Source organism: Typha angustifolia, chromosome 13 (assembly GCF_048772165.1).
Source record: "Typha angustifolia cultivar Huaian chromosome 13, ASM4877216v1, whole genome shotgun sequence".
In the NCBI taxonomy this organism is placed as follows: domain Eukaryota; kingdom Viridiplantae; phylum Streptophyta; class Magnoliopsida; order Poales; family Typhaceae; genus Typha; species Typha angustifolia.
Genome location: NC_133251.1, coordinates 17,178,439 through 17,203,115, shown reverse-complemented (window position 1 = coordinate 17,203,115; position 24,677 = coordinate 17,178,439). Strand labels below are relative to the sequence as shown.

General features: G+C 38.7%; 4 protein-coding genes across 7 annotated transcripts; 1 reads left to right on the top strand and 3 right to left on the bottom strand.

Annotated features, from left to right (window-relative positions):
- On the bottom strand, positions 1–8,798 carry LOC140773484 (probable importin subunit beta-4). Of its 2 annotated transcripts, none has more exons than XM_073116071.1 (20): positions 8,425–8,798; positions 7,756–7,888; positions 7,152–7,288; positions 6,964–7,009; positions 5,444–5,659; positions 4,857–5,360; positions 4,646–4,780; positions 4,326–4,541; positions 4,163–4,252; positions 3,834–4,075; positions 3,674–3,762; positions 2,893–2,933; positions 2,258–2,288; positions 2,048–2,170; positions 1,739–1,956; positions 1,498–1,593; positions 1,289–1,401; positions 937–1,072; positions 725–829; positions 1–644 (listed from the first exon to the last, which is right to left on the bottom strand). In XM_073116071.1, exons 1-20 carry the CDS (start codon positions 8,697–8,699, stop codon positions 444–446), a joined length of 3,147 nt encoding a protein of 1,048 aa, XP_072972172.1. In that variant the 5' UTR covers positions 8,700–8,798; the 3' UTR covers positions 1–443. The 2 variants fall into 2 exon arrangements, with proteins under 2 accessions (XP_072972172.1, XP_072972173.1); XM_073116072.1 differs by having other exon boundaries at positions 4,646–4,774.
- A 913-nt stretch (positions 8,799–9,711) lies between these two features.
- On the top strand, positions 9,712–14,198 carry LOC140775048 (phosphatidylinositol 4-phosphate 5-kinase 1-like). The gene is made up of 8 exons (XM_073118284.1): positions 9,712–10,875; positions 10,953–11,120; positions 11,201–11,366; positions 11,686–11,796; positions 11,882–12,075; positions 12,165–12,295; positions 12,379–12,454; positions 13,384–14,198. The coding sequence occupies exons 1-8, from the start codon at positions 9,938–9,940 to the stop codon at positions 13,694–13,696; spliced, it is 2,097 nt and encodes a 698-aa protein (XP_072974385.1). The 5' UTR covers positions 9,712–9,937; the 3' UTR covers positions 13,697–14,198.
- A 2,236-nt stretch (positions 14,199–16,434) lies between these two features.
- Positions 16,435–20,745, bottom strand: LOC140773772 (histone-lysine N-methyltransferase ASHR1). Of its 3 annotated transcripts, none has more exons than XM_073116498.1 (14): positions 20,529–20,745; positions 20,097–20,245; positions 19,793–19,927; positions 19,514–19,568; positions 19,291–19,409; positions 19,051–19,139; positions 18,889–18,970; positions 18,673–18,771; positions 18,477–18,567; positions 18,266–18,385; positions 18,030–18,136; positions 17,627–17,696; positions 17,030–17,093; positions 16,435–16,857 (listed from the first exon to the last, which is right to left on the bottom strand). In XM_073116498.1, the coding sequence occupies exons 1-14, from the start codon at positions 20,635–20,637 to the stop codon at positions 16,695–16,697; spliced, it is 1,452 nt and encodes a 483-aa protein (XP_072972599.1). In that variant the 5' UTR covers positions 20,638–20,745; the 3' UTR covers positions 16,435–16,694. The 3 variants fall into 3 exon arrangements, with proteins under 3 accessions (XP_072972599.1, XP_072972602.1, XP_072972601.1); XM_073116501.1 differs by having other exon boundaries at positions 20,119–20,245; positions 20,529–20,669; XM_073116500.1 differs by lacking the exon at positions 18,673–18,771.
- Positions 20,746–21,245: 500 nt separating this feature from the next.
- Positions 21,246–24,111, bottom strand: LOC140772808 (uncharacterized membrane protein At4g09580-like). Its single transcript, XM_073115002.1, has 4 exons — positions 23,637–24,111; positions 22,817–23,087; positions 22,497–22,667; positions 21,246–21,596 (listed from the first exon to the last, which is right to left on the bottom strand). The coding sequence occupies exons 1-4, from the start codon at positions 23,888–23,890 to the stop codon at positions 21,465–21,467; spliced, it is 828 nt and encodes a 275-aa protein (XP_072971103.1). The 5' UTR covers positions 23,891–24,111; the 3' UTR covers positions 21,246–21,464.
- Positions 24,112–24,677: the final 566 nt, after the last annotated feature.

Genomic DNA, 24,677 nt, shown 5'->3' with positions numbered 1-24,677 from the left:
TCGTCCTTTCACAAGTTTTATTACAATTAACTCATGACATAGTTATTTACAACCCCACAAAAAAAGAATGCCTCTTTTACACTAGGATATATAAAATAAAAACAAAGTCACAAGCCCCAAGCTAAAAAATATAACCTCGACACAAGGACAATAATCGTAATTAAATAAAGAATCATCGCCATGAATCATCGGCATGAACTTTGCAAAACGTCCCAAAAAGAAAGAAAAGAAAAGGCCAAACATATGAAAAATATAACACAAAAATCACAGCTATAGCTCTGAATCTCCACAACCACAGATGAAGCCTGGTAGGTTGATGATAAAATGGCTGGCCGTATGGTGGCAATCCTTGGCTAAGGTACGTCGAGTTCGCTCGATTCATGCCAAATAGAATACCGAGGCAGCAAAATTTTAGAGCAGGGAGAGCTTGATGCACACTTTAATCACCTTTTACTCGCAAACGCAGCCAAAGCATTAGCATATGTAGGTGGAAGAGCACTTAGGATAGGTTGCATTTGTTGACCATAGACTGAAATCAAATGAGAAGTTGCTATGCCAATTTTGGTTTTAACTTCATCACTCTCAGCGGGAGATACCACAACTTGAGCAAAGACATGGACAACATCTGGCACTAGAGGAAGGATCTGTTTGAATTGAATAATTAATACCCTAAAATGCAAAGAAAGATTATCAATACCCAATGGAATCCAAGGGCAGAAGCTACCTGGGGATTAGAAGATAATAGTAGATTACAGATGCAGCTGTAGACAGTCATTGACTCCTCACGATCTTCTTTCAGCGGCAAAGCTTTGAGAAATACAGGTAAGACCTGAGAAGTGGAAATATGAAACCAACACCAGAAATGAATCAATTCTCTGTGTAGATATCTAGAACTGAAATTATCATAATTTCATAGAATAAGTACTCAATTTTAACCTGGCTGAGAGGAATTGACTGTGGTTGCACCATTATCATCCTTGCAATAGCACCAGCAGCATTATCTCTTACAGCATCATCCGGTTCTGACTCACCAAATAGTGGATAAAGAGAACGAAGTATGTCTCCATAGTATCTGGAACAGATGAATGAAAAAAAAAAAAAAACATGATGTAACATTCATGATAAAAATTCTCAAGCAGCTTTGAGCAATCAGCATAATCAAGAGAACTAGCACACATGGGAAAATGAAAATTTTAAGCAGTGAAAACTGTACGACTGGCTACTGACAGTGACAGCACTATGAGTTAAATATAACTTGAATTAAGTTTAATAATTCACAAATACATACTTTAACATTGAAGTGCCCCCATTCTTGCACATCTCACCGACACAAAAGGCAGCATTTCTCCTATTTGTTGCATCAGATGATGCAAGTTCTTTCAATACCAAAGGCATTATCCTCTGAAAATAATTCATTAAGAGAAAAAGACCCTTTAGTTACTACACAAATGAAAAAGAAAAAAAATGTAAACAAACAAAAGTAGATAAAAAGCCTACATCAACATAAGCAGAAATTGGAGCACCCATTTCCTGAGCAACCTCGGCTAAACAAGCGACGACCATGGTGCGATCTTGGGGTGGATGTGGAACTTTCTGAATTAATTTTAAGAAGAATGATTTTGAGTGTTGAGTCATGTGAAAATGAGGGATAACTAAGGGTGTAAAAATAATGAATTATAGTCCTAATACAAATTAAAATCTGATGCTATAAGAGATTAAAACTTAAAAGAAAACGCACTGCAAATTTCATTAGGGGATCAAACAATTTTCTGAAAACTGGATCAAAATCGGATCCCATCACTATTGCAAAAGCAGGAAGAAGATCTGAAACAGCGTCCATCAGCACTTCGTCGTGGTCAATGTCACCATCTTCTGCATCACAGTCAGAATCCACTTGTTGACAAGATGATTCTTCACGCAAAAGAATCAAAGTTGCCTCAGTGAGCCTAGGCAAATCTGAAAGAAAGCATGAACCATGCATGTTACCTAAACCAGTGCATCATCATTAAAGATAGTCCTTTAAGAGTTTCAAAGGAAATAAGCTTACAAGACTCAATTGCCATGTAACCACAATCCTTCACAATGTCTGCTATGCTCATACAAGCTTGAGCAACGACTTCCTTATCATCATCTTCAGTCATGGTCTTGATATAAATATTAATTACAGTATCTGCATACAATGAGAAAACTTAAGAATCTCACTGTGCAGATAGGCCACAACTTTAAAGGTACACTATGTAAGAATTAGACTTTTTACCTAGAACCTCCTTTTGCTTTTCTACAACATCCTGCATGAAAAGAGAAAAGTTTATTCTCCTTATCCCAAAAATAATACTGCATAATTCCATTTTTTAAAAATGACAAATGTTCCATGGTGGAAGTAATTGGACATTTGGATGGCTCAAGACATACTGGAGTCATGTGTCCAAGACATCTTATTAGCACAGAATATTAAACAATAATAATAGTTAACTTATCCAAAAATCAGGTATGTATTCAGCACCTGCCTATGAACTCCAATCTCATGATTCATTGACCACACAAAATGAAGATTAAGCCAATACTCCATTCAGGTATTTTTCCACAATTTGGACCAAAACTACTACTATGATTTATTATAACAAAGATGGATTATTTAGGAATGTAACAAGGTTGCTGTCCACAAGTAACATATTCTTATGCTCATTCTTTTCCAGTGTCATTCTATCCAAAACCATTTCATATGTGATCTCGGGCTCCAGATTACTGAATAACTTTAGAAGAGCCTTAATATGTCCCAAGTCCCAGGGCATGTGCTGAACATCAGATTGGGCAATTCTGAAAATTTGGACAACATAGGATGTCCACTTAAACAAGGTATACAGAAAACATTTTGCAAAATAAAATGCTTACAGTGTGTTCAGCAGGAATTGCACGAACTGCTGTCAAAATGTCTGCAATAATTATGTAAACCCATAAATGATGATATAATCATGAAAAAAAAATAAAAGGAAGCAAGCTACACAAAGAGAGATTATTTTTTGAACTGACAACTCAAAAACTAAAATTCAGTTCAACGTAAAATCATCAAATAATGTGTTATTAGCCACATGAATCATTTCACCTACTCAACTATCATACTCTTCTAAAGTCGCACCAAAATTTTACCAAAAAAGGTGGTGTAACATAGAAAGAAAATTAAAAAGCCATATCCTCAAAACAATGACCCAGAAATAAAACCCCACCTTTATAATGTTGAATCATACAAGCACATATATTTAAGATAAATGTCGTATCATGTAACACACACACACACACACACCTATATATACGTAAAAGCATATACACCAGTCTGTATTTATACAAGCATAGTACTCATATATCCAAGAAATTGCTACCACTTTTTCAAAATAGAAAGTCATAGCTAGCATGGTTTGCAAAAATAATCTCTGTTACATCTCTTATTGAAGTCATATGAATTAGCATCTCCCTGTGCATCTATACAATCATAAAAGAAGAATGGTAGGCTTGGATGATGACAATGATGATTTCATGTTGTGCATGTCTGCACACATATATGAACCTTTTATTTGAATAAGTAGAGAATTTCAGAGGAACAGATAGACTAGAAAGTTGGGGGCAATGAAACATTTGGCCATAATTTAGAAAGATGTTCAAAGAATATATTACTCACGTTTAAAAGCAATGACGGCCTGAAGTCTCACATCTTCATGGAAATAACCACTGTGTCTTACTAATATCTTCATCGACTCCTCCAAATAGCTTACATGAATTAGGGAAACAATCTAAGCATGAATACAGAGCAGAAACTAAAAGTAGGAATAAGAGGATACGGTGCATAAGCGCTCTTTGTGTGGAGTGCAAAGAATCCAATAGCCTGGGTTGCTGCTGCCTTTTCATCCAACACCCCTGTTCTTACACTAATATTTCGAACTCTTGGTTCGTCATTTGTATCATCATCAGAAGATACACCTCCAAATCCATTTTCCACACTGTCAGAATCATCAATGTCCACAGCAGACCCATCATCCAGATTGCATGATGAGAATACCAGGGGTACAACATGAGGAAGATACTGTGATAAAATACACATGTACATTCCCACATCAAGAGAAGTAAATGGAAATTGTAAAATCGTTGGATCAGTGAGGAAATGTGTTACCTGTATAAAACCTTCATCTAATATTTCAGCAATATTGCTGAAGAAACCATGAGTGTATTCTCGGAGCTCACTAAAATCCAAAGCAAAACCCTGTAGTAGACATAAAGGACTTAAAAAAATTTACTTAAGTCTATTATAAGAAAATAATATGGATTCAACTCACAGAGAGTGCAGCTTCAATAAAAGGGGGTAAAATGGGTTCCATCCTCATTCTTCCAACTGCCATTGCTACTATCCCAACAAGCTCAGTTGCCCTGGCTCGTGCACGCAAGTCCTCGTCATTTGTGAGTACCATGTAACTTTTCATCATTTCAAGAACTTTCTCTGCATATGGAATAAAGGCCTGTTCTGCAGCAGCTGCCAAGGAGCCTATTGCAGACTGCAGTAATATATGAAAGAGACGTGATGTTTATAGCAAATATATAATTTCTCCTTAAAGTGAGATCAGTAGCTCCAGTAATATAGAAATTGAAAGGTACTAACCATGCATGTTTCTTGCAGATTCCTAGGACTGCTTTCTAGAGATGCCACTAATTTCCCCATCAATGGATCCAGGTATGGGAGAATCTCTTCATCCATATCCTCACAGAAAGCAGCCAGAGCATAGTACGACTTTTCCTGCGAAAATAAGTATCAATAATGCCAATACATGCTATCATACATAACTGAAATGAACCACTGTGGACTTCTATACCTTCACTTCATCTGACGGATCTTCAAGCGCATTTAAAATGCAGGGAAGTACACTTTCATAGTGAGATAAAATCTCAGGTTGTAGATGTTCTGCAAATTGACCCAGTGCAAATGATGCAGCACCTCTTACCATCTGTTCTTGATCCTTTAGAGCTCCTAAAACAATGTGCAGAACATCTTCCAACTTATCTTTCAACAATTCAAAACAGCCCTCAGAGATGACACCCAGTGATGTCACAGAAGCCTCACGGTATTTGAGATCAACATGATTGGAGCTCAATGATGCAAATTCAAGAACCGGCGCAAAGACATGTTTCGGTATGTTGATAGCCATCGTATCAATGACTTCTGCAGCAGCACGATCAGCTGCCATGTCAGAATCGTCATCTCCACTAGCAGTTTCAGTAAGCAAAGGGCACATAACTTGCAGAATAGGTATGACCAACTTGTGCTTTTTCAAGAAAGAAGCTTTATACTTTGCAAGCCATGAAATTATTTGAATTGCCTGCCATAACAAACAGGATGAGACTGCCACACTCTAAACCATATGATCATGAAGAAATTAAAATATTTGAAGTATCATAGAACCTGATGTCGTATGTTCAGTTCTAAGGTCTGGCTCGAACAAACTTCAAGGGAAAATTGCACGATGGATCTCACAGAATCCCCAAGAAGTGGAGCAGGAGATTCAATAAGTTCATCAAAGATTTCAAAAGCAATGGAAGCAACATCTTCCTCGCCATTGGCGAGACATTGACGTGATACATTCAAAATACTTGGAATAAAATCTCGAAACAGCTTTACCTATGAACCAAGACAGATACAAGAACTGCATAAAGATAAGGAAGTAAAAAAGAAGAGAGGCTGTCTTTGTGTGATATATGGCCATCCAACAAAACAACAAGGGGATATTAGGAAATTACAGTGAATAGCCCCCGTAAAAAGTTGGCATTCACAAAAGCAGTAATGGAACTGATCTATTCAACATTGTATCTCACATCTTTATTGATCTCATTTAGCTTTGCAATAGTTATTTACATCTAATAGCAATCCAAACAGCCACTTATCTTACCCCCTAGGTGATGATTTCACACATGCTAGCGTGCATTAATCCACTTCAGTTTGAAGAGGGACTAAAGTTGTTTCACTTCCTTATCAATCTTTATTTGTTGGTTACTGTTGTTATATGCATATTTAAATTTCAACTCATCTACACTTACCTAGCCACGTAATAATCCATAGACTTATCAAGGGTATTCGAGGTGGATGGTTACCCTTATATCAATGTTCTGTGTAGAATACTTCCTCTTTTGTTCTAGCTTCGCCTATCCTTTCATATCCACTTATGTTTCACTTTATTTCCTTCTCCAAATTTATTATTGTCTCTCAACCACAAATGCAATTCATCCACTCATTTTATTACAAGTATCACATTTCACAAGGTTGAGAAAGCTTATTCTAGATTAGATATGTGCTTCAATGTATCATAAACATGTCAACTATGTAAAATAAAAGGCAAAATTTCTGCTCTCATCATAAATAACTTGGCATAAGCATAGAAGATGACAATTCTTTCTCCAAAGTTTCATGACCCAAAAACTAGAAGCAAGTTTGATAATAACTCTATCCACCAAGATCTAAAAAATTTAATGGGAAGTTCCTCTCTCATCTGATTTTGCTTTGACATGTATTTCTACAACAATCTCCAAAGTTCATATTCCAGCTTAATAGCCAGTTGTTAAAACTTGTCAACTCCTTTGAAGCCCTCCTATTTGAGTTGTTGTCTACACAAACCAATCTTGTAGAGAAAAGGCTTAAGTTGCAGCAGCTATTGACTTAATGTACCTCAAATAGAAAAACAAAGGATTTTGCAAAAATCACAAATACCAACTTAAAGGAATAATTTACACACAAGAAAATAAAACAGCAAGTACTCTTAATATTAAAAAGGAAAAGAACAACATTATATGCGGATTGCCAGATTTATCTTCAATAGGCATTATTCATCTAATATGCATTAGAAGGAACTCAATGAAGGAACATGAAAAATCTGAAAGAAAGAACAATGATAAAAAAGCAAGCATTGATATACATAATTGCTAACTTACTACATCAGCTCCATCATTGATAAACTCTATAAAAGACCCAACAGCCCTGATTAAGAAAAAAAAAATAAAGAAATAAAAATACTGCTTGCCAAACACAAACCTTGTCCTATGACAAAAAAGTACAAAAAGTGTCCCAATTCGCAAAAGAAGGGTAGCATGTGAAATATAAAGAATAAAAAAACACTCACTTCAAGGCAGCAATCCTGACTCGAGTGCTACCCTCGTCTTGTAGGCACTTCAGCAGAATTGGTTGTAGATCCGATAAATGGGATTGAAATGTGGGGCCAATAGTCTCGGTAAGAGAACTGAATAAAATCAAAGCCACCTAGAGCATAAACAGAAAAACAAAGTAATATATAGGAAGTTCTGGAATCTGTCAGAAATTAGTCAATTGAAGGAATGAAGATCTGGCATAATACTCAAGACGTTATAATTATACATCCGAAATCAAGGTCAGCTTAAAATGCAAATGTTTTCTGGTGATAATTTCCAATATATTTGTTGGAAAGGGAGCTTGTGGCTGCTAATCTGATTGAGATTAAAAAACATTTGTAGGAAGCTATAATAACACTAAGTTGAACATCAGGTACATGCCTCTAGTAAGTATAAAATTGTCCAACTAATTATAAAAACATTAGATGGCCAAGCATCAATCCATTTTATTACAATTAGCATAGCTTTAAAAGTCTGATGTGAAACTGTTTTAAGTACTACCCTTCTGGAGTGAATTAAGCTTCACTTAGATTATAAATTTTGAAAATGCATGCATCCCAAAAATTTAGATGCGTTCACCTCTCGATGGTCTTCTTGCTGACTTTGACTGCATTGGAAAAGAAAAGGTAACAAATCAGGCCACTCTCCAGCAGGGACGGCATACTTAGCAATGATGCTCACAACATTAGCACTAGCTCGCCTCACAAGATGACTGCAAAAATATCATGTTTTTGATTTATAAGATTCATTAATGTACGTAATAAGGCACAGTATGAAACAGAGAAAGGAACGATTATTACAATAAATTGATAGTAGCAACCACATGAACTATAAGGCAAATAGAACAAACAAATGACTCGAATCAAGGGTTTATATACTAATACCAGCATCACTTTCACTATGAACGCATGATCTTAACTGTTTAGTGCTAAAGCAGATCTACCTAAGTTGCACATCGTCGGATCTTTATTTGGCTAAAAGGAAAACGCTAGAAAAGGTAATTGCCTGTATCAAGAAAAGGAATATGCAAACAGTTATTGGCATTTCCTCGACAATGCGGGATTTGCAACAACTAGTTTAGTCAGGATACTGAATAGCAACCGAAACGCCAAAAAAGCTCCCAGACGTGACAATAGCATACCAAATTTATACCCACCACTCCAAGTCAGTCAAGGAAGTGCCGCCCAACTCAAGCAGCGACCGAAAGAAATAAAGTAAAAGAGCAAGAAGGGAGAGAAAAACCGGGACCTGTGGTCGATGGTGATGCTCTCGATGAGGGCGGCCTTGACGGAGTTCTTAACGTGCGGGGGAAGCTTCCCCCAGTGCCCGGTGATCTTCTTACGAAGGAGGACGGCGGAGAGCTGGCGGACGTTGGGGGTCTTAGCGGTACGGAGGTGGTGAACGAGCGCGGGGACGACGCCGGGGTCCTTGGCCAGCCGCTTGATCTGCTCCTCCGCCTGCCGCCGCGCGTCGTTGTCCGGCATCAAGAACTGGATCAATAACAACTCCAAGGACTGCGCCATCGCCTTCTTCTTCGATCCTTCCTCCTCTTCTTGATGTTAATGGCTGCCCCGGCGGCGGTGGAGGAGAAACCAAAACCCTATATTTGCGCCCTCAGCTGCGCGCGAGGGTTGTGGGAGTGTGTGTGTGCGCTTATCATTTATATACAGTGTCACCTTGACGGCGGAGTCGGTGTTAGACTGTTAGTCAAGACAAGAACCCTGGCCCATGGGCTTATTATCAAATAAGGGCCTTATGCCCACTTGGGCCGTAGCCCAAACTAGAGGCCCTGATGTAGACCCGTGAAAATAGCGGGTCGGGTTTGGTTCGGTTCCGGCCTCCAATATCGAAACCCACTTATCTTAACAAGTCTATTATAAATGTATAAGGCGTACTCGTGTATCTAAAATTTAGAAGTCAATCCAAATCGTACCAAGTGATTAGATTAGGTTATTATTGTGCTATAATATAAGCTACAATATCACGTCGTTCATACATATAAAAATTAGAAGAGCTTTTGGGCCAAAATAATGACCTCTAACCTTCTAATCATTTGATAGTATCCCCAGCTAATCAATAATGACAATTAACTACTTTATTTGTGAATAAAAAAAAATATTTCAAATGTACGAAGCACCTACCAATAATTATACGCCCGAAATACTCGCATGTCGCATCTACCAGCTTATAATAATAATAATAATATAATGAACTTTTCGAATATACCTTAAAATGTAACCCAAGTAAATATGATGATTTGGATTCTTAACTAGTACGGTAAGCCTTGGTATGTTAAGCGGGTGACGAGACCGCTCGGCGTAAGGGTAAAACTGTAAAATTGGCTGATGGCTGCATATACTTTTCATCCGTTGCGGTGACACCACCGAAGAGGACGGTTGGAGTAAACGAGGGCAGTTTGTCATTTTGGAAATATGCAAGGGTAAAACCGGTATCCCAAATCAAGCCAGCATAGCCGAAGCTTATTTTATTCCAAAACTAATAATACTTTTTTTTCTCTCTCTCTCTCTCTCTCTCTCTCGCTCTCTCGTCCCCCTCAGTTCCTCTGCAACGTTCCCAAGGCCAAAGCTAAGCTGAGAGACCAAAGCGAAGCAAAGAAGCTCTCTTCCTCTTCCCTTCGTCTTCTTCTTCTTCCTTTATACCTTTCCTTCTCTTTACTCTCTCTCTCTCTCTCTCTCTCTCACTCTAAGGTTTGCAAGGAATGCGAGCTCAGATCTGTGGTGATTAGGGCTTCCAAACTAGAATGCGCAGCATAGGCTTGGCCGACGACATCGAGATCGAGTTCGAGAAGCTCCCACAGCTTCCACAGCGGAGCGGCGGAGGGCGCCGCGTCGCCCCCGCCGCGACAGCGGAGATCGAGAAGTCCCTCCCGAACGGCGACGTGTACCGGGGCGGGTTCGTATGCGGCGCGCCGACGGGGCTGGGGAAGTACGTGTGGTCTGACGGGTGCGCATACAACGGGGAGTGGCGGCGAGGGAAGGCGGCGGGGAAGGGCAAGTTCTCGTGGCCGTCGGGTGCGACCTTCGAAGGCGAGTTCCGATCCGGTCGGATGGAGGGAGTCGGTACGCTCACCAGCCCCGACGGTGCTACGTACCACGGTGGCTGGGTCGCCGATCGCAAGCACGGCCACGGCGCCAAGCGCTACGCGAACGGTGACTACTACGAGGGCACGTGGCGGCGCGGCGTGCAGGAAGGACGGGGCTGTTACGTCTGGCGCAACGGAAACCAGTACATCGGGGAGTGGCGTAACGGCGTTATCTCCGGCCGGGGAGCCCTGATTTGGGCTAACGGAAATCGTTACGATGGGCACTGGGAGAATGGCGTGCCAAAGGGAAGTGGGGTGTTCACTTGGGCAGATGGGAGTTGCTACGTTGGAAGTTGGAGCAGAGGAGGCGATCCGAAGGGCCTTAATGGAACGTTCTATCCGGCGACGAAGAAAAGGTCTTCATTTGAGAAGAGTTTGCCGAAAATTTGCATCTGGGAATCGGATGGTGAAGCTGGGGATATCACCTGCGACATTGTCGACACGGTCGAGGCGTCGATGCTATCCTGGGACTTGCAGCCGAGCCAGAAGACCCCAAGATGGTTTCCCCTGTTGTCGGAGGCAAAGAAGCCAGGGCAGACGATATCTAAGGGGCATAAGAATTATGATCTTATGCTCAACCTTCAGTTGGGTATCAGGTATTAACCTTTTGGGTAGTGATCTTTGGTGTTTGTGCAACTGGCTTAGTGGGTTTTTGATAGATGAGGCTTTTCAGGTACTCTGTGGGGAAGCCAGGTGCGGTTCCGTTGAGAGAACTCTTGCCTTCGGATTTCGATCCGAGGGAGAAGTTCTGGACGAGGTTTCTGCCGGAGGGATCTAAAGTTACTCCGCCGCACCAGTCAGTGGAGTTCCGGTGGAAGGACTACTGCCCTATGGTCTTCAGGTATCATTTGAATAGCTGCCTTGTATGTTGTTATTTGTTGGTTGGATGTGAGAATAAGCAGTCTGTGTTATCGCTGCTAGACACTTGAGGAAGTTGTTTTTGGTGGATCCGGCTGATTACATGCTTGCTATCTGCGGCAATGATGCATTGAGGGAGTTGTCCTCTCCTGGGAAAAGTGGCAGTTTCTTCTATCTTACCCAAGATGATAGATTTATGATCAAGACAGTGAAGAAATCAGAAGTAAAAGTAAGATGACTAGCTTCTCAGTGATATTTTTGTCATTACAATTTGCCAATTGCTGCTGCTAAAATGTTTCGTGGGGTTCAACTATTAAGCTTTAGATTGAGGATGTATGAAACCAATGTCAGTAGCATGTTATTTCTGTATCGGAATTTCTTTGGCTTCAACATTAACAGAGTGACCTTAACAATTAACTTAAATTACCAAGAGTTTATGGCAATTATTGTTATAGGATTTGATAATTTATTGACTTATGAAAATGTGTTATTTGTGCAGTAAAATATATAAGAGCTAGGATTCATTTGATTTCTATTTTCATCTACAGGTACTCATTAGGATGTTGCCAAGTTACCACCAACATGTTTGTCGGTATGAGAACTCCCTGGTAACAAAGTTCTATGGTGTACACTGTGTGAAGCCAATCAATGGTCAGAAGGTGCGTGCATGATCTTCAGCAAAATCTTTTATGTGCAATACAGTCTTCATCATATGACTTTGGGTAATATTCTTTTGAAAACCAGGTGCGGTTCATTGTAATGGGAAATTTGTTTTGCTCGGAGTATAATATACACAGGCGTTTCGATCTGAAAGGCTCTTCCCATGGTCGGAAAACTGATAAGGTTGAAGGGGAGATTGATGAGATCACCACTCTTAAGGACTTGGATCTCAACTTTGTATTTCGTTTGCAAGGCAGATTATATAGGGAGCTTATTGAGTAAGCTAACTACATGAAACACCTTGACCATAATTAAATTGCTGTATTATTGTTGTTCCTTAAGCCTGAAATGTTTCAATTGTCTTCAGACAAATTAAGAGGGATTGTGAGTTCTTGGAATCAGAGAGGATTATGGATTACAGTCTTTTGGTGGGAATTCACTTTCGAGAAGATATTTCTGCAACTACAACTGGCCTATCTTCCTTTGCTGCTTCTCCAAGTAAGTGACTTTGATAAGTCTGTTTTTAGCTTTGCAGCAGTTGCAATCTCCCATTTTGATCTGATCAAACATTGCTTGATCAGAATATTGTGGCGAGAAGGAATCACTTTCAGGTGGAGGCTGCTTGTCGGAGTTTCACTTCTCTGATTCACGATGTCGGTACGTCATATTATTGATTCAGATATTTCTCTCTTTTGATTATTAAGTTTTGGTGGGCTCCAGTTTTGTTTAAGCAAAACCCAATACAAAGTCTACTGTTTATACATCAATAATTTTGAAAGGAACAAATTGGATATGATTATAGTCATAATCACAAATAGGTCACTCTTACCATTGACGTTGTCACCTGTTAGTTGCTTTTGGTTCGTCATTTTCCATCAAAGACATCGTTTTACTTGAATCTTGTGGTCAGGGTTCATTCTTGTTGTAGTACGTTTGGAAGCACTTTCTCTAAACAAACAAAATTTCTTGAATTTTCTTATTCAACTTTCTACCTTTGTCGACATTTCTTTAGTGGATCATGCATGATAATTTCCTCAGTTTCCTAATATATCAGCAATAAGCTCATATCTCTTGTCATTGCTTTTATAAACTGCCAATACCGGTGTCAATTCCATAAAAGACTAGCTAAAGAGTAATGGTTTCGTACATTCAAGTACTGCACTTGATCGGACAGTCCAGGAAATTGGAGCTCCAAAATTTTAATTCTCTATATATTAGTGATCACTTTTTCCTTATATTTGTGTAGTTTTGTTTTCACTAGAAGAGTAATTTGATATGAATGTTTTATCTATTTCATGTTTTAGACCTCCTCTCATTGTCACATGGCCCCACATTTAGGTTCAATTGAAAAGTGCATCTCATTATTATGCAACTCCATTGCCTTCTTAGCTAACAATGGATAAATGCTTGCATCATTGGGGGCCAAGCTGTTTGCCCCAAGCATAAACAAATGAAAGACAGTATTTATTAAGTCTTGATGACGACTGCATTTAGTAGTTTAGTATAAATCAAGAAGTTCAATATTACAAATCTATGGACATATCAATTCATGTCTAATATATCCATCTTTCTTCATCCAAAACCAGGAAGCCAATATACCGCCTGGGAGTAAATCTGCCAGCTAGGGCAGAGCATGCATCGAGGAGAAGAAGCGAATTTGGCCCATTTATCCCAAGTGGAGGAGGTTTCTCAACTCCTAAAGAAATAGATGGAATCTACAATGTGATCCTTTACTTTGGGATTATTGACATTCTTCAGGACTACGACATCAGTAAGAAGCTGGAACACGCCTACAAGTCATTGCAGGCTGATCCCAATTCCATTTCTGCAGTAGACCCAAAACTCTACTCAAGAAGGTTTCAGGATTTCATAAGCAGAATTTTTATTGAAGATGATTGATGCAAAGAAAAAGGAGACTTTGAGGATAAGATCGAACCAGCCTTCACCTGGAAATCATTGGAATAAGATTGCTTCTATAGGGAAGGAATAGTTCCATGACCATTGGACAGATATTACATTTGCACAGCTCGAGGTAATACAAGAGATAGCTATGAGCCGTTGATTTCAATCACAGGCTGCAGTGATTTGTGGATGAGGCTGAATTTTGGAGCTCAGCCAGAGAACAAGACTTGTACATCTTGATTTGGTGTTGGAGAATTAGTTTTTAGAATTATTCTTCCCTTCCTTTTCCTTTCCTTTGTTGTATTCTTCCCCCTTTTTTTCCTTCGGGTTTTTTTTTTTTTTTTTAAATCTTAAGATAGGAAGGGAGATAGAAATTTTTGCTTCTTGAAAAGGAGTTGAGTTCCTTGAAGCAGCTTGGGTGTGAAATAAGACATGTACAGATAAGACTCTGCTGAGTAAAAAAATGAGTTATGGGGGTGGCCCCTCACTTTGCCCTCATCTCTTTGGTGTTATTGTTTTGCTCCTTTTCCAGTGTTCATTTTGTTGTTGTTGGTTTAACTTTTCCAGAGTGGCTCAGGGGAACGAAGGTTTACTGCTGCTATTTACTGCTGACCTCCTTTGTCTTGTGAACTAAAGAGAGGTGTGAAAAATTAGAACTTTGGAAGTGGGGAAAAGTGAAGGAAGATAGGAGCATGAAAAGGATAGAAAAGCACAGCAGAGAAGATGCTGAAGCTGATCCGATCTGTTGCTCTCCCTCTTATTAAGCATCTAAATTCCAATCCTCTCCTCTTCTTTGAATGAATCCTTTTCCTTTGCTTTGTCCCAACTCAGTCTTGTTAATTTCTCCTTTTTCTTTCTTTATTGTGGGAAGACTGGGCCACCCTTGGGTTTGACTGGTCGTAGACTACTTGGCTTGCCCTGGAGGGCAAGGAAGGTAGATAATTTTTCTTCTACGAGGAGGAGCAGGAGAAGGGTATCTACGGAAAGAAAAAGGAAAGGTGCATCGGAATTCACGCCTTCTCTCTCTATAGTATCTATGCTATTTATATATAAGTTTTCTTTTCCTTCGCTGCTCTTAAGAGGTCAAAGTCTATGTCAGGGCTTAAGCCTTTCCAGTACTTCCCATCTCCTTTTTTCTATTCCTCTGCTCTCTCTTTGCATTAGATATTTGAATAAGTAATAAGTCGTCGTCGTCGTCGTCGTCTTCTCCTCCTTCTTCTGTATCGAAACATGGTAAAGAAGTACGAAGAAGAGAGAAAGAGAGAGAGGTTTAAATCTTATAGGGAGATATGGTGTAACATAAAAGGGTGCACCTATATATCACCTGTACTTGTGTATCACACATGTCTGGGCATACAAAGATAATCTACTCTTACTTCTTTTTATACATAATGGATCTACGATTGTAGAACTTTTTTACTTTGAATTTGAAAAAGGACTTCTACGCTAATTATTAGTAAGTTTTCTCTCCGATTAATTTTAAAAGAGGTTTATGTTGTAGGACTATTTCCAGACTCTGACTATGTCAATATATATATATATCGGAATAATTTAAAATTTTAGAGTAATTGATTGTCTAATATAATCAAAAGATAAACCAAGGGTATATCTGCCAATCCAAATTCAAAACTCAACTATGTTGTTCCATCTCTCTCTCTCTTTCTCTGTCTCTGAGTCTCTGTTACTGATCTTTGTATTTTTGTGGCCTGTTGCTATCACCAGCCATCACAGTGAGAGTCCGCAAAGAGCATGCATCGCAGCCATCCTAGCCTTGTCCCATAACTGCATGCCTCGAACCACTACTATTGCAGTGTCCCAACAATTGGAGTAATCAATTTAATGCGTTCTTCCAAACTTCCCTATAGAAGTGGGGATCCCACATCCACATCGACATGACGACAACCCTCTTCATCATCTCTTTATATATATATATATATATATATATATCCCTGAATGGATATTTACTAACTTGCATTAGTCTCCTCTTAACCTCCTGAGATATGAACTATATGGCAGGCAGGCAATAGCCGCCTAGCTATATTATATATGGCTTCTTAGGCATCAGTTAGTAGTAGTCTAAGATAACTCTAAGATGCAAAGGGCCAGGCTTTGATCAGAGGAAGAGGACTAGATTTGAACTCATTCAATGCAACCAAAAAAAAAAACAAAGGACTAATTTGAGCAGCTTTAGAAGAGTTGGGATTAAAAATGGAGATGTGGTGGGGATGAGGAGGGGAACCCACCACCACCAGGCTACTACTCATTACTGCCATTAATTTATGAGTCCTATTTTTGAGGGGGGATCAGAACTGACTTGAACGCTAGCCTGGCTTGGGGATGATGGCTTATTCATGGGCTTTTTTCCGTTTGAGTCCTGTAAATTTAAGTACATCAGTGAAATAGACATCTCGTGCCAAGAGGAGACCTTGCCATTAATGTTCTCAGGCCCATGCTCCCTTCGACGGCTCCATTTTCCCTTTAATTAACTCCTACTTTTGATCTTATTCCTGTCACTATTTCGATCTGTTATAGTATTTAGTATTTACCTTCTCAAAGAATTAATAATAGAATTAAAGACTGTTAAGATCAACACGTTAAGAGACAAAATTTGGCTGTTCTTTTTAATCTTAGTTGAGAAATATTGCAAAAATTTAACAAACAACGTTCACAAAGACATAGGAATCTCGACTGTTAAGCGGCAAATATGTGCTAAAAATTTAAAAGGTTCCGCAATATAAGATGCACATACTTCATTACAAATGTTCCTACATGAAGAATACATCATCATCCAAGCTTTTCTCCCTACGATATCGTGTTGGCTAAGACCACAACTCCAAGAGATGACAAAGCCTCAAATAATGATCGAAATAAGAGTTTAGAAACCCTGTTATTCTGCTTCAACATAGGAGCATACATAATTCATAATTTACTTCACATATTCCTCCAGGTCACAGTTACTTGTGACCAGGACATGGATACGGATCTATTAGTCTTGTTAGTAATCACCGCCTGAAAGCTTGAAAGACGCTTCAGCCTTTACTTCCTCCAGCTTGCTTATTAGCTCCCTCATGAAAGGTGTTCTAGTACCATGTGTAATCCGAAGTATATCAGTTGCCTTGGTGAATGACCTGAGAGCATCCTCTGTGCGCCCAAGTAACCTAAAAGACAGATCAAAATTGTATATTAACAATTCTGTTACCAACCATTTGACTCAGTTTGTGACAAAAGGTCACTAATTTTTAACTTTCAAATTTGTGACATTAGGAATGCCAGACGTGCATAAAATTAAATCGAATAAGAGAAGAGTCAAAATAAATAACTCATTCTTACCACTCAAGCTTTCCACAAGTATAAAATTGTAGTCCTGTCATAGGGTGAATAGCTGGATAGATTCCTGAGCATATGAGAAGAATGGATCAGCAACAACACAAGTTTTGATGATCAGCAGGCCAAATTAAGTGAGTAAGATGAAGAGGGACTATATGCAGCCAATCCTGAAAGAGCAGTCCGAGCTTATTTAAGATACCTTTTTGGACACATTGTCTTTCGTTAGTGTTTTCATCCTAAATCTTATGAAAATTGCTTGTAAGTTTATGGCTGCAAGTTATATTCTCAAGCCCAACTTATTGTACCCGATGGGGAAAAACCATAATGCAAGGTGGATTACAAGTCACTTATTTTTATATGCTCTACAAAGAACAGAATAAAGGTAGAAGTTTTAGCTTTGTACATTTGACAACAAACACATAAAGACACTGTATCTTGAAGCTATTTTAAATAGGTATATACTTAAGCAATCATGATTTGTACCATACTGTAATTTGGCTACCTTGAACCAACATAAGAAGAAAGAAATAACTACAGAACAATAAACATTCAAAAGCTTAACTATTAATAAACTATTAGTTGAAGAGAATAAAATCATACTTTGATAAATTGGAATCGTCAATCTGCAATATGCTAACGCTTCTTCCCAATCTTTTAACTCCATGAAGATCTGTCATGATTATGAAGAAACAACCAAAATACACTATAAAACACAAGCATCATAAAACATATATGACACATGCATGCACCCACAAATGCAGGAAATGAAAAGGATACATCGTATCATAAGGTCAAAGAATCAAGAAAAAGTGCGACCTTGATACTCATTGTAGGTTTTGGTGCATCAATTAGTCATGTTCTTTATTTTGGTGGGGGTTCATAAACAGAAACTACAATAGTACATTTTAGCATCTTATTCTATGGAGACTTTAATCAAGCAGTCAAACAGAATGAGCTTAGAGCCGAAGAAATAAATAAGGTAGCGATCACTGATTGATTATACCTTCAGAAGAGTTTCATGGGTTTGCAGCAAATAGATTGAGAAAGGATGGTGCAGTTTTTGCTGGAGCTGCTCAATGGTCTTGTACAAGGCACTTGCTTCAGAATATTCTATTTTCTTGTCAAGCTTTCAAATTCAAAATAATATTTTACCTAGTGCAAAAAAGTGGATACACAAACTAGAAAATGGAGTCAAATTACTGGTTTGCTGATTTTGCAGATATTCATGCAATAGGATACTTCCAGAAGACAAACAGGAAGAAGCATTTTCCGACAATAGTGTTACTTTGCTAGCAACCATTTTTATCTCCTTCCCATCTCTGATAAAACCACAGAGCTGGCAAGTGAATACCTTTTCCTCTGCCAAAGAAAAGGAAATTGTGCACAAAAAAGCAAATATCATATAAGAAAGCTTGTAAGATACAATTATAAGTCATTTATGACAATCTACCTGAGTCAGGAAGCAAGTAACCATTGCATTTCATGTCCTTACATCTATAACCCTCAAGAATAGCATCTTCCTTTAGTCCCTCGTCAGAGTTCTTGATATGTGGAAGTAAGATATAAAAGAAGGATTAGAAAAAAAAAAAATTCAAAGATAAAATGCTTTGGTAATTTAGAGAGGGCAGTTTGAATGATCTAAAGACCTTCATGCAGCGAGGACACATGCATGTGAAAAAGTACTGCTTCAGATCATTCTGCCTTCTTGTAGTGGTTGCTGCAGTTTCTATGTAACTTATTAAGACCTTAAAACAGGAAATATCAATAGTACACATGAACCATTTTATTCTGATATATAATTGAAAAAAGCATCTTTATAGACCATAATGATGCTAGAACTGAAATATGGCGAGACAAATCACCTCAGTATCTTTAGGTAAAGGTACCAATGCACGGACATATGCTACCCGGCCTTCAAACATCAAAACCGAGTTGGGCATACAACTGATATACCAAGCAACTCATATCAAATTAATCTGAGAAATGACAGAGAATAATACAAAGAAATTGAAAAAAGTGTTGACCTGTGATTAATGATAGATATTACAGGATATAAACCAGTGCCCAGGGGTCTAAGTTCATCATCACAGATTGTATGAGCATTGCATGCCAACTGCATAAGTATTCAGGAAGACATGTAGAAATTAGTTGCTAGTTCAACTACATGGATAGTTGCCCATATAGGTAGTGAGTGTGCACGAATACCTAATTTAGGCAGTATATGAAAACATGCGCATTGGAGAGACAGATCATTTTGAACTTACCTTAGAGAAATTGTGTGTGACTTCCTTAATGTCAATCTCCAACAAAGGAAGCACCAACTTGATCAGGTTAGCCATCTGAGCAAACAGCACTAGTTGTTTTTCATCAATATCATTGATATCTTGGTACATAGTATTTATTAAGGAGATGTCCAGGCAATAATAACAGTATCCTTTTTTGAACCACCGTGGTCCAGGAAGAAGTAAAGATAGATTTCAAGGATACGAGATTCTAGGACATTCACCAGGTTGTAGTTGTCTGTTGCCGTAGTAGGAATGACCTAACAATGAAGAATAAAATTGCGTCAAAATGCATGGCCGTATGCTAATATCAAAGCAATAGCTGGTCCTATATGAAATTTTTGCCAATTGTTACAATGTCGCACATCCATGTACTCTTAAGATAAAGTAAAACATATTTATTTGCATCAAACCAAATACCATGGGAGATTAGAAAAGGCACACAGAAAGATGCCACTGTGCAAGATGATCCTATGCAATTCACCTGCTCATCTTGCAATTTTCTTCTCAGTAAAAGCCTCACAATCAGACGTAGCGTAGGAGTAAGCAATTTTTTCTTATCTTCAGCAAGTGATGCAAGAGCTTGACACTCTGCTTGATGCAACTTCCATTCTGATTTCTAAGAGCATATGAAAATACCAGGTATCAGATGAAGAAAAAGAATCTGCACTTCCTAACTATGCAAAAGAACAATAAACATTGATGAAGAGGGAAGGAAAGAAAGAAGATATGATGAAAATTAACAATTCTACATTCCATAGCAGTGAGTTGTAGTTAAGAACAAGAACCTGGCACCTATTCCCACAATACCATGCAATCCGACAAGCTGAGCATTTCTTTAAGTTGTTAGAGGCAAAACATCCATCACAACTTGATAAACCAACACCAAATTTATTCGGCGAAGCTGCATACGGTTCTTGATAAATGATCACTTCCCCTGCACGACACAAGTCACCTCAAGTACCAAATTTTATTAACAGAGCATTTTAATTACCCCAAAGAGAAATTGTTACAACCATTGAGTGGTGAGGGGAAGCTACTAGCTGAGTAAGTTGAAGAAACGTGAGTTATAGCGTGGATAATTCTTGACGGCGTGCGTGGTTTAAGTATCAATGACTTGGATATACTTTTGGTGGCTAGTTCTACTGAGAGGCAATTGGTCGAACATTTGGCGTGCAAGGAGTTCGATAATTCCAACTAGAGAAAGTGAGGAAACAAACCAGGAGAGAAGTCCCGGGTGGTGACGAGACCGCGGCCTTTGCCGGGAATGGAAGCAACGCTTAGTCCTCTTGTCAAAAGAGCTCGCTGCAAGTCGTCCGCCCAAGCCATGAACGAAGGTTCCCAAAGTTGGCTTTCAAAGGAAACGGTCACTGCGGCAAGGGCTTTCTTGCATACATGTGCTAATCGTTGTCAATTATCGTCCTTTTAATTCTTACACTTATTCCTAATTAATTTTGTATCTGTAATTATACATTGTGCTGAAACCGGCCCATCAGCGTAGGCCCAATTATCTAATCCAAGAATTAAATCCCCATTTATCTTTTTACTTTTTTTTTTCTTCTAATTAAAAGTATAGCGCAAGCATATAAGTGTGCTGATTGAAAATCTACGGCGGTCATGATGAAGCTTCAGCTAATTAGCCATTGTTCTTGAGCAATTTAAACTTTAAAGCTCTCTCAGTTTAATGCTTATTTTCTTTTGAGTATTTCTTTTTTGTCTTAATTGCTATACTGCTTCAAAATCTACGGCGGTCACGATGAAGCTTCAGTTAATTAGCCATTGTTCTTGAGCAATTTAAATTTAAACCTTGTACGCTCTCTCAGTTTAATGCTTATTTTCTTTTGACTGTCGGTGCTGAAGTTATTTCAACATATCCCCCCTCCCCTCCCTTTTTCTGTATATTAAGCTGAAATTAATAGAATTATCAGCCTACGCAAGAAAGAAATATCAGACAGTATGAACTATATAGTATGAAAATACAACCAGTTCTACATTTTTCTTGCTGAAAAAATTTAACAACAAAATGGAGAATGTTAGAATTTGCCAACTCCTCGTCATCCTCAGGAACTACTGGACGGCTGCAAGAACTGAGCCACCTTTTGCCTCTTACCTTCTTCTCCTGAGTTTTTAATGAATGTAAGAATCTGTAATCTATCTTATTCATATGTCCGCTTCCGCTTAAGGATGGTAGGTAATATGGAGACAAACCCAATAAGAAACAGGACTACCAATGTCTTGAAGTCGTATAAATCTCTGACTGATTTTAGGTCCCCTAAAGCTAAGCCTGCCTGCAGGTGGACACAAGTTGTCTGGGGTAAGTTACAGATATATGTTCAAGGAATTAGATCAAACATATTTGTCAGAGCTACTAAAACAAGCAGAGAAACAATATTGAACAAAAATGTCAGGTACAGATGAGTGATCAACAGTAATTCATTTGTTATCAAGAGCCTTGGCTTTTATATTACAGAAGCAGCAATTATCTGCTAGAGCATATCTGCATGGAGACAATGAGCATTCCCATTGTAAAAAGGCATAATGGCTGACTGTCAAAGGCTTATACAACAAAACCAAAGTGCATTTTGTGAAATCCTTTTGTGCAACAGATATGCACCATATTAGCCCCAATATAAGCATCAAGGCATCTTAAGAAAGCTTTGCCCCTTAAAGCATCTAGAGAGAATACACGTACATTTCAATGGTTTTAGTTGACATATTTTACAAATAAAAAACGTTTTCTTCAAAGATTTTTAAAGCTATATTTAGAGAGCAGCTGCATGTCAAATATGCTGACACACGGTCTGGCAAGGTCATGCCTGCTTCCAATGTTAATGCATGGTAAATTGTCACCAGTACGTTTTGTCATACCATGTCAACCAACAGCTACATATAACTATTTGAATTTGCTCATTGGTTAACTATGCATTATCTGTCCAATTGAAGTGACGATCGAGGTCTAAAAACATGAAATTGTAAGGTCGTCCAGTGCAGGACAACCAGGAACCTAAATAGTAAATACCTATCACCAGATTAACCAACCAATCACATAGTAGAGCAAAACACCAGGCTTCCGAAATAGAAAATAAAAAAGAATTGCCATCCAAAATAAGATAATATAACTAACAGACATGACCAATAGAAAATAACAAGAATGTTGCAGTAACTATAAGTAGTACGTAGAAACTTACCCTGACAGTGATGTAGGATGCTGGAATAAGACCAATTAGTGTTGCAACAAAGAAAATGTGAAATGGTATGTCAACAATTGGAGATGCCACATTTATGAAGGTGTTTGGCAAGGATGGTGTTATTCTCAGAAAAAGCATGTAATTTAGCAGCTTCTCTTTCCTCCTTGCTATCTGCATGCAGAGAACAGACCAAAATAAACAGACAATCAATATATGCATATAGGTAAATAGTTAGATTAACTTAAAATTGAACTCATATAAAACAAATGTGACCACATAATTTGTTAGCAACGCTCAGAAGTAAAATGTTCAATGAGTACCTCAGACTGGAAAAATCTCAATTTTTCAGGCCACAACCAGCTAACCAAAGGCCTACCAATCAATTTGGAAAGAAAATAGCAGGATGATGCTCCAGAAGTGGCAGTAAAAACGACCAATGCAACGCCTTTGATGACCCCAAAAAGAGCTCCAGCAAGTAAGGACATGAATATGGTGCCAGGAATCATAAATGTCTGCATAAAGATGTATATTGAACAATACCCTAGAATAAACTTTGCTTGATAGTCGCTTGCATACACAGCAAGATTGTCTCTGCAAAATACCAATGGAGGAAAAAGATAACGTAAGGTATATAAAACTTTATGATCTAGATTTCAGGATTTACCATAAAGTTCAACGGTGAAAAATTTGGAAATGTAGAAACCTTTAATCCAGTACATCTTCCTATGACTAACTTCAATTGTAGCATGTCGTAATCTCGTTAAAACCTAAATCCTTCCTAACATCCTAAAAAAAAAAGTTAGTATAAGCAGCCATATCAAATTGGTCCTAGAGGTCTCCAATTTCTTTACCAACTGCCATGAGATCTGAATCATATATCTTCTGGTTGTTTATTTTTCCTACTTGTTACACTGATTTCCCATTACAATCGTAGCAATAGAACAGCATATCCAAGATATGAGATGACAAATCAAATACCATAAATTAGAACACGAAGTCCCCATCAAAAAGCAGGAAAAGATTAGAACTTACCACATAAATCACAATACCAAAGAGCATCTGATTACGGAATTTGATGTAAATTTGGAAAGAGCCCAATCCAAATCTTAATTCAACTAAGAAAGGCAAGAAGGAACTCACTTGAGGACGCGAAGGTCCGCGAGATTCCGCGGCAGCCGGAGGATCTTATTGTAGTCCGCCTGCGGCATGGTGAGGTAGATGCAGAAGATCCCCACGGCGAAGACCAAGAACAAGGCCCCCGCCGCCGCCGCCTCCCACCGAGAGAGCGGGACTCTCGCGTCGGCCCGGGCCCCAGCCGGCTTCTTGGTGATTGGAGAGTCCTCGGGCACGGCGCTCTCGAGATCCCGATCGATCGCAAGCCGCATAGCCGCCATGGAGACGAGGGCGGTGGCGGAGTTGAAGAGAGATGGATCTACGCGCCATGATAGAGGCGCTCCTTCATGGTGTTTGAGGAAATGCCAGAACGGAATCCCAATTGGTTCTTGATCTGGAAGGCGGTGAGAAAGAGAAAGAGAGGAGGGAGAGGGAGAGGGAGAGGGAGAGGGAGACGAAGAGGCAAGCAGGTGAAGTCGGAGAGAGGGACAGAGAAAGAGGAGTGAGAAATATTCATACATCTTGGAGCGTTAGACGAAATGGAGCAGCGCCACGTACTGGGATATTAAAAAACTCCTGCATCCTTACATGTAAAGGACCATCCACAACATGGCTATCCTGAGTTGTATTCAAATGAGAAGGTTTAATGGGGTTAGGTGTGGACTTGGCCAAAGAGATGTAACTTTTAACTTATATAATTTCAAACAGTGTGATTTAATCTTTGCATTATAATTATATTTTTAATCTTTTTGACCCTCCCAACGATCACTCGATATAATATTTATCCTCACAAGAAATAAAAACAAATACACTCTTGAAAAAAATCGGATCTACAGATATAATGTAGTTACATTAACAAATTATTATAATTAGTAACGGGTGAAACATTAGTTTCTCTCCTAAATGTATCAATTCGGGAGGATTCTTTTATTATTAGTAGTATTGAATCGGGTTTCAATATAGTTCCAGTATCTATTACGTAATTTCTCCAAACTATGAGCTACTAATCTGGAATTTTTTAATGCGAATCTAATCGGACCAACAAAAGACTTTTGGCAAGTAACCTAG

Excerpts from the sequence above, each read along its gene's own strand:
- LOC140773772 (XM_073116498.1), bottom strand. The coding sequence starts at position 20,637 with ATGGCTTGGGCGGACGACTTGCAGCGAGCTCTTTTGACAAGAGGACTA. Across the intron at positions 19,569-19,792 it reads GAAAATTGCAAGATGAGCAG|GTCATTCCTACTACGGCAAC; the intron begins GTGAATTGCATA and ends CTTCATTGTTAG. Across the intron at positions 18,137-18,265 it reads TTCCTGTTTGTCTTCTGGAA|AATATTCTGAAGCAAGTGCC; the intron begins GTATCCTATTGC and ends ACAAGAAAATAG.
- LOC140773484 (XM_073116071.1), bottom strand. The coding sequence starts at position 8,699 with ATGGCGCAGTCCTTGGAGTTGTTATTGATCCAGTTCTTGATGCCGGAC. Across the intron at positions 7,010-7,151 it reads GTCAGGATTGCTGCCTTGAA|GGCTGTTGGGTCTTTTATAG; the intron begins GTGAGTGTTTTT and ends TTTCTTAATCAG. Across the intron at positions 5,361-5,443 it reads AACTGAACATACGACATCAG|GCAATTCAAATAATTTCATG; the intron begins GTTCTATGATAC and ends TTGTTATGGCAG.
- LOC140775048 (XM_073118284.1), top strand. The coding sequence starts at position 9,938 with ATGCGCAGCATAGGCTTGGCCGACGACATCGAGATCGAGTTCGAGAAG. Across the intron at positions 11,121-11,200 it reads TACTGCCCTATGGTCTTCAG|ACACTTGAGGAAGTTGTTTT; the intron begins GTATCATTTGAA and ends TATCGCTGCTAG. Across the intron at positions 12,296-12,378 it reads TTCCTTTGCTGCTTCTCCAA|AATATTGTGGCGAGAAGGAA; the intron begins GTAAGTGACTTT and ends TTGCTTGATCAG.
- LOC140772808 (XM_073115002.1), bottom strand. The coding sequence starts at position 23,890 with ATGGCGGCTATGCGGCTTGCGATCGATCGGGATCTCGAGAGCGCCGTG. Across the intron at positions 23,088-23,636 it reads GCGGACCTTCGCGTCCTCAA|AGACAATCTTGCTGTGTATG; the intron begins GTGAGTTCCTTC and ends GGTATTTTGCAG. Across the intron at positions 21,597-22,496 it reads CATCCTACATCACTGTCAGG|GCAGGCTTAGCTTTAGGGGA; the intron begins GTAAGTTTCTAC and ends GTCCACCTGCAG.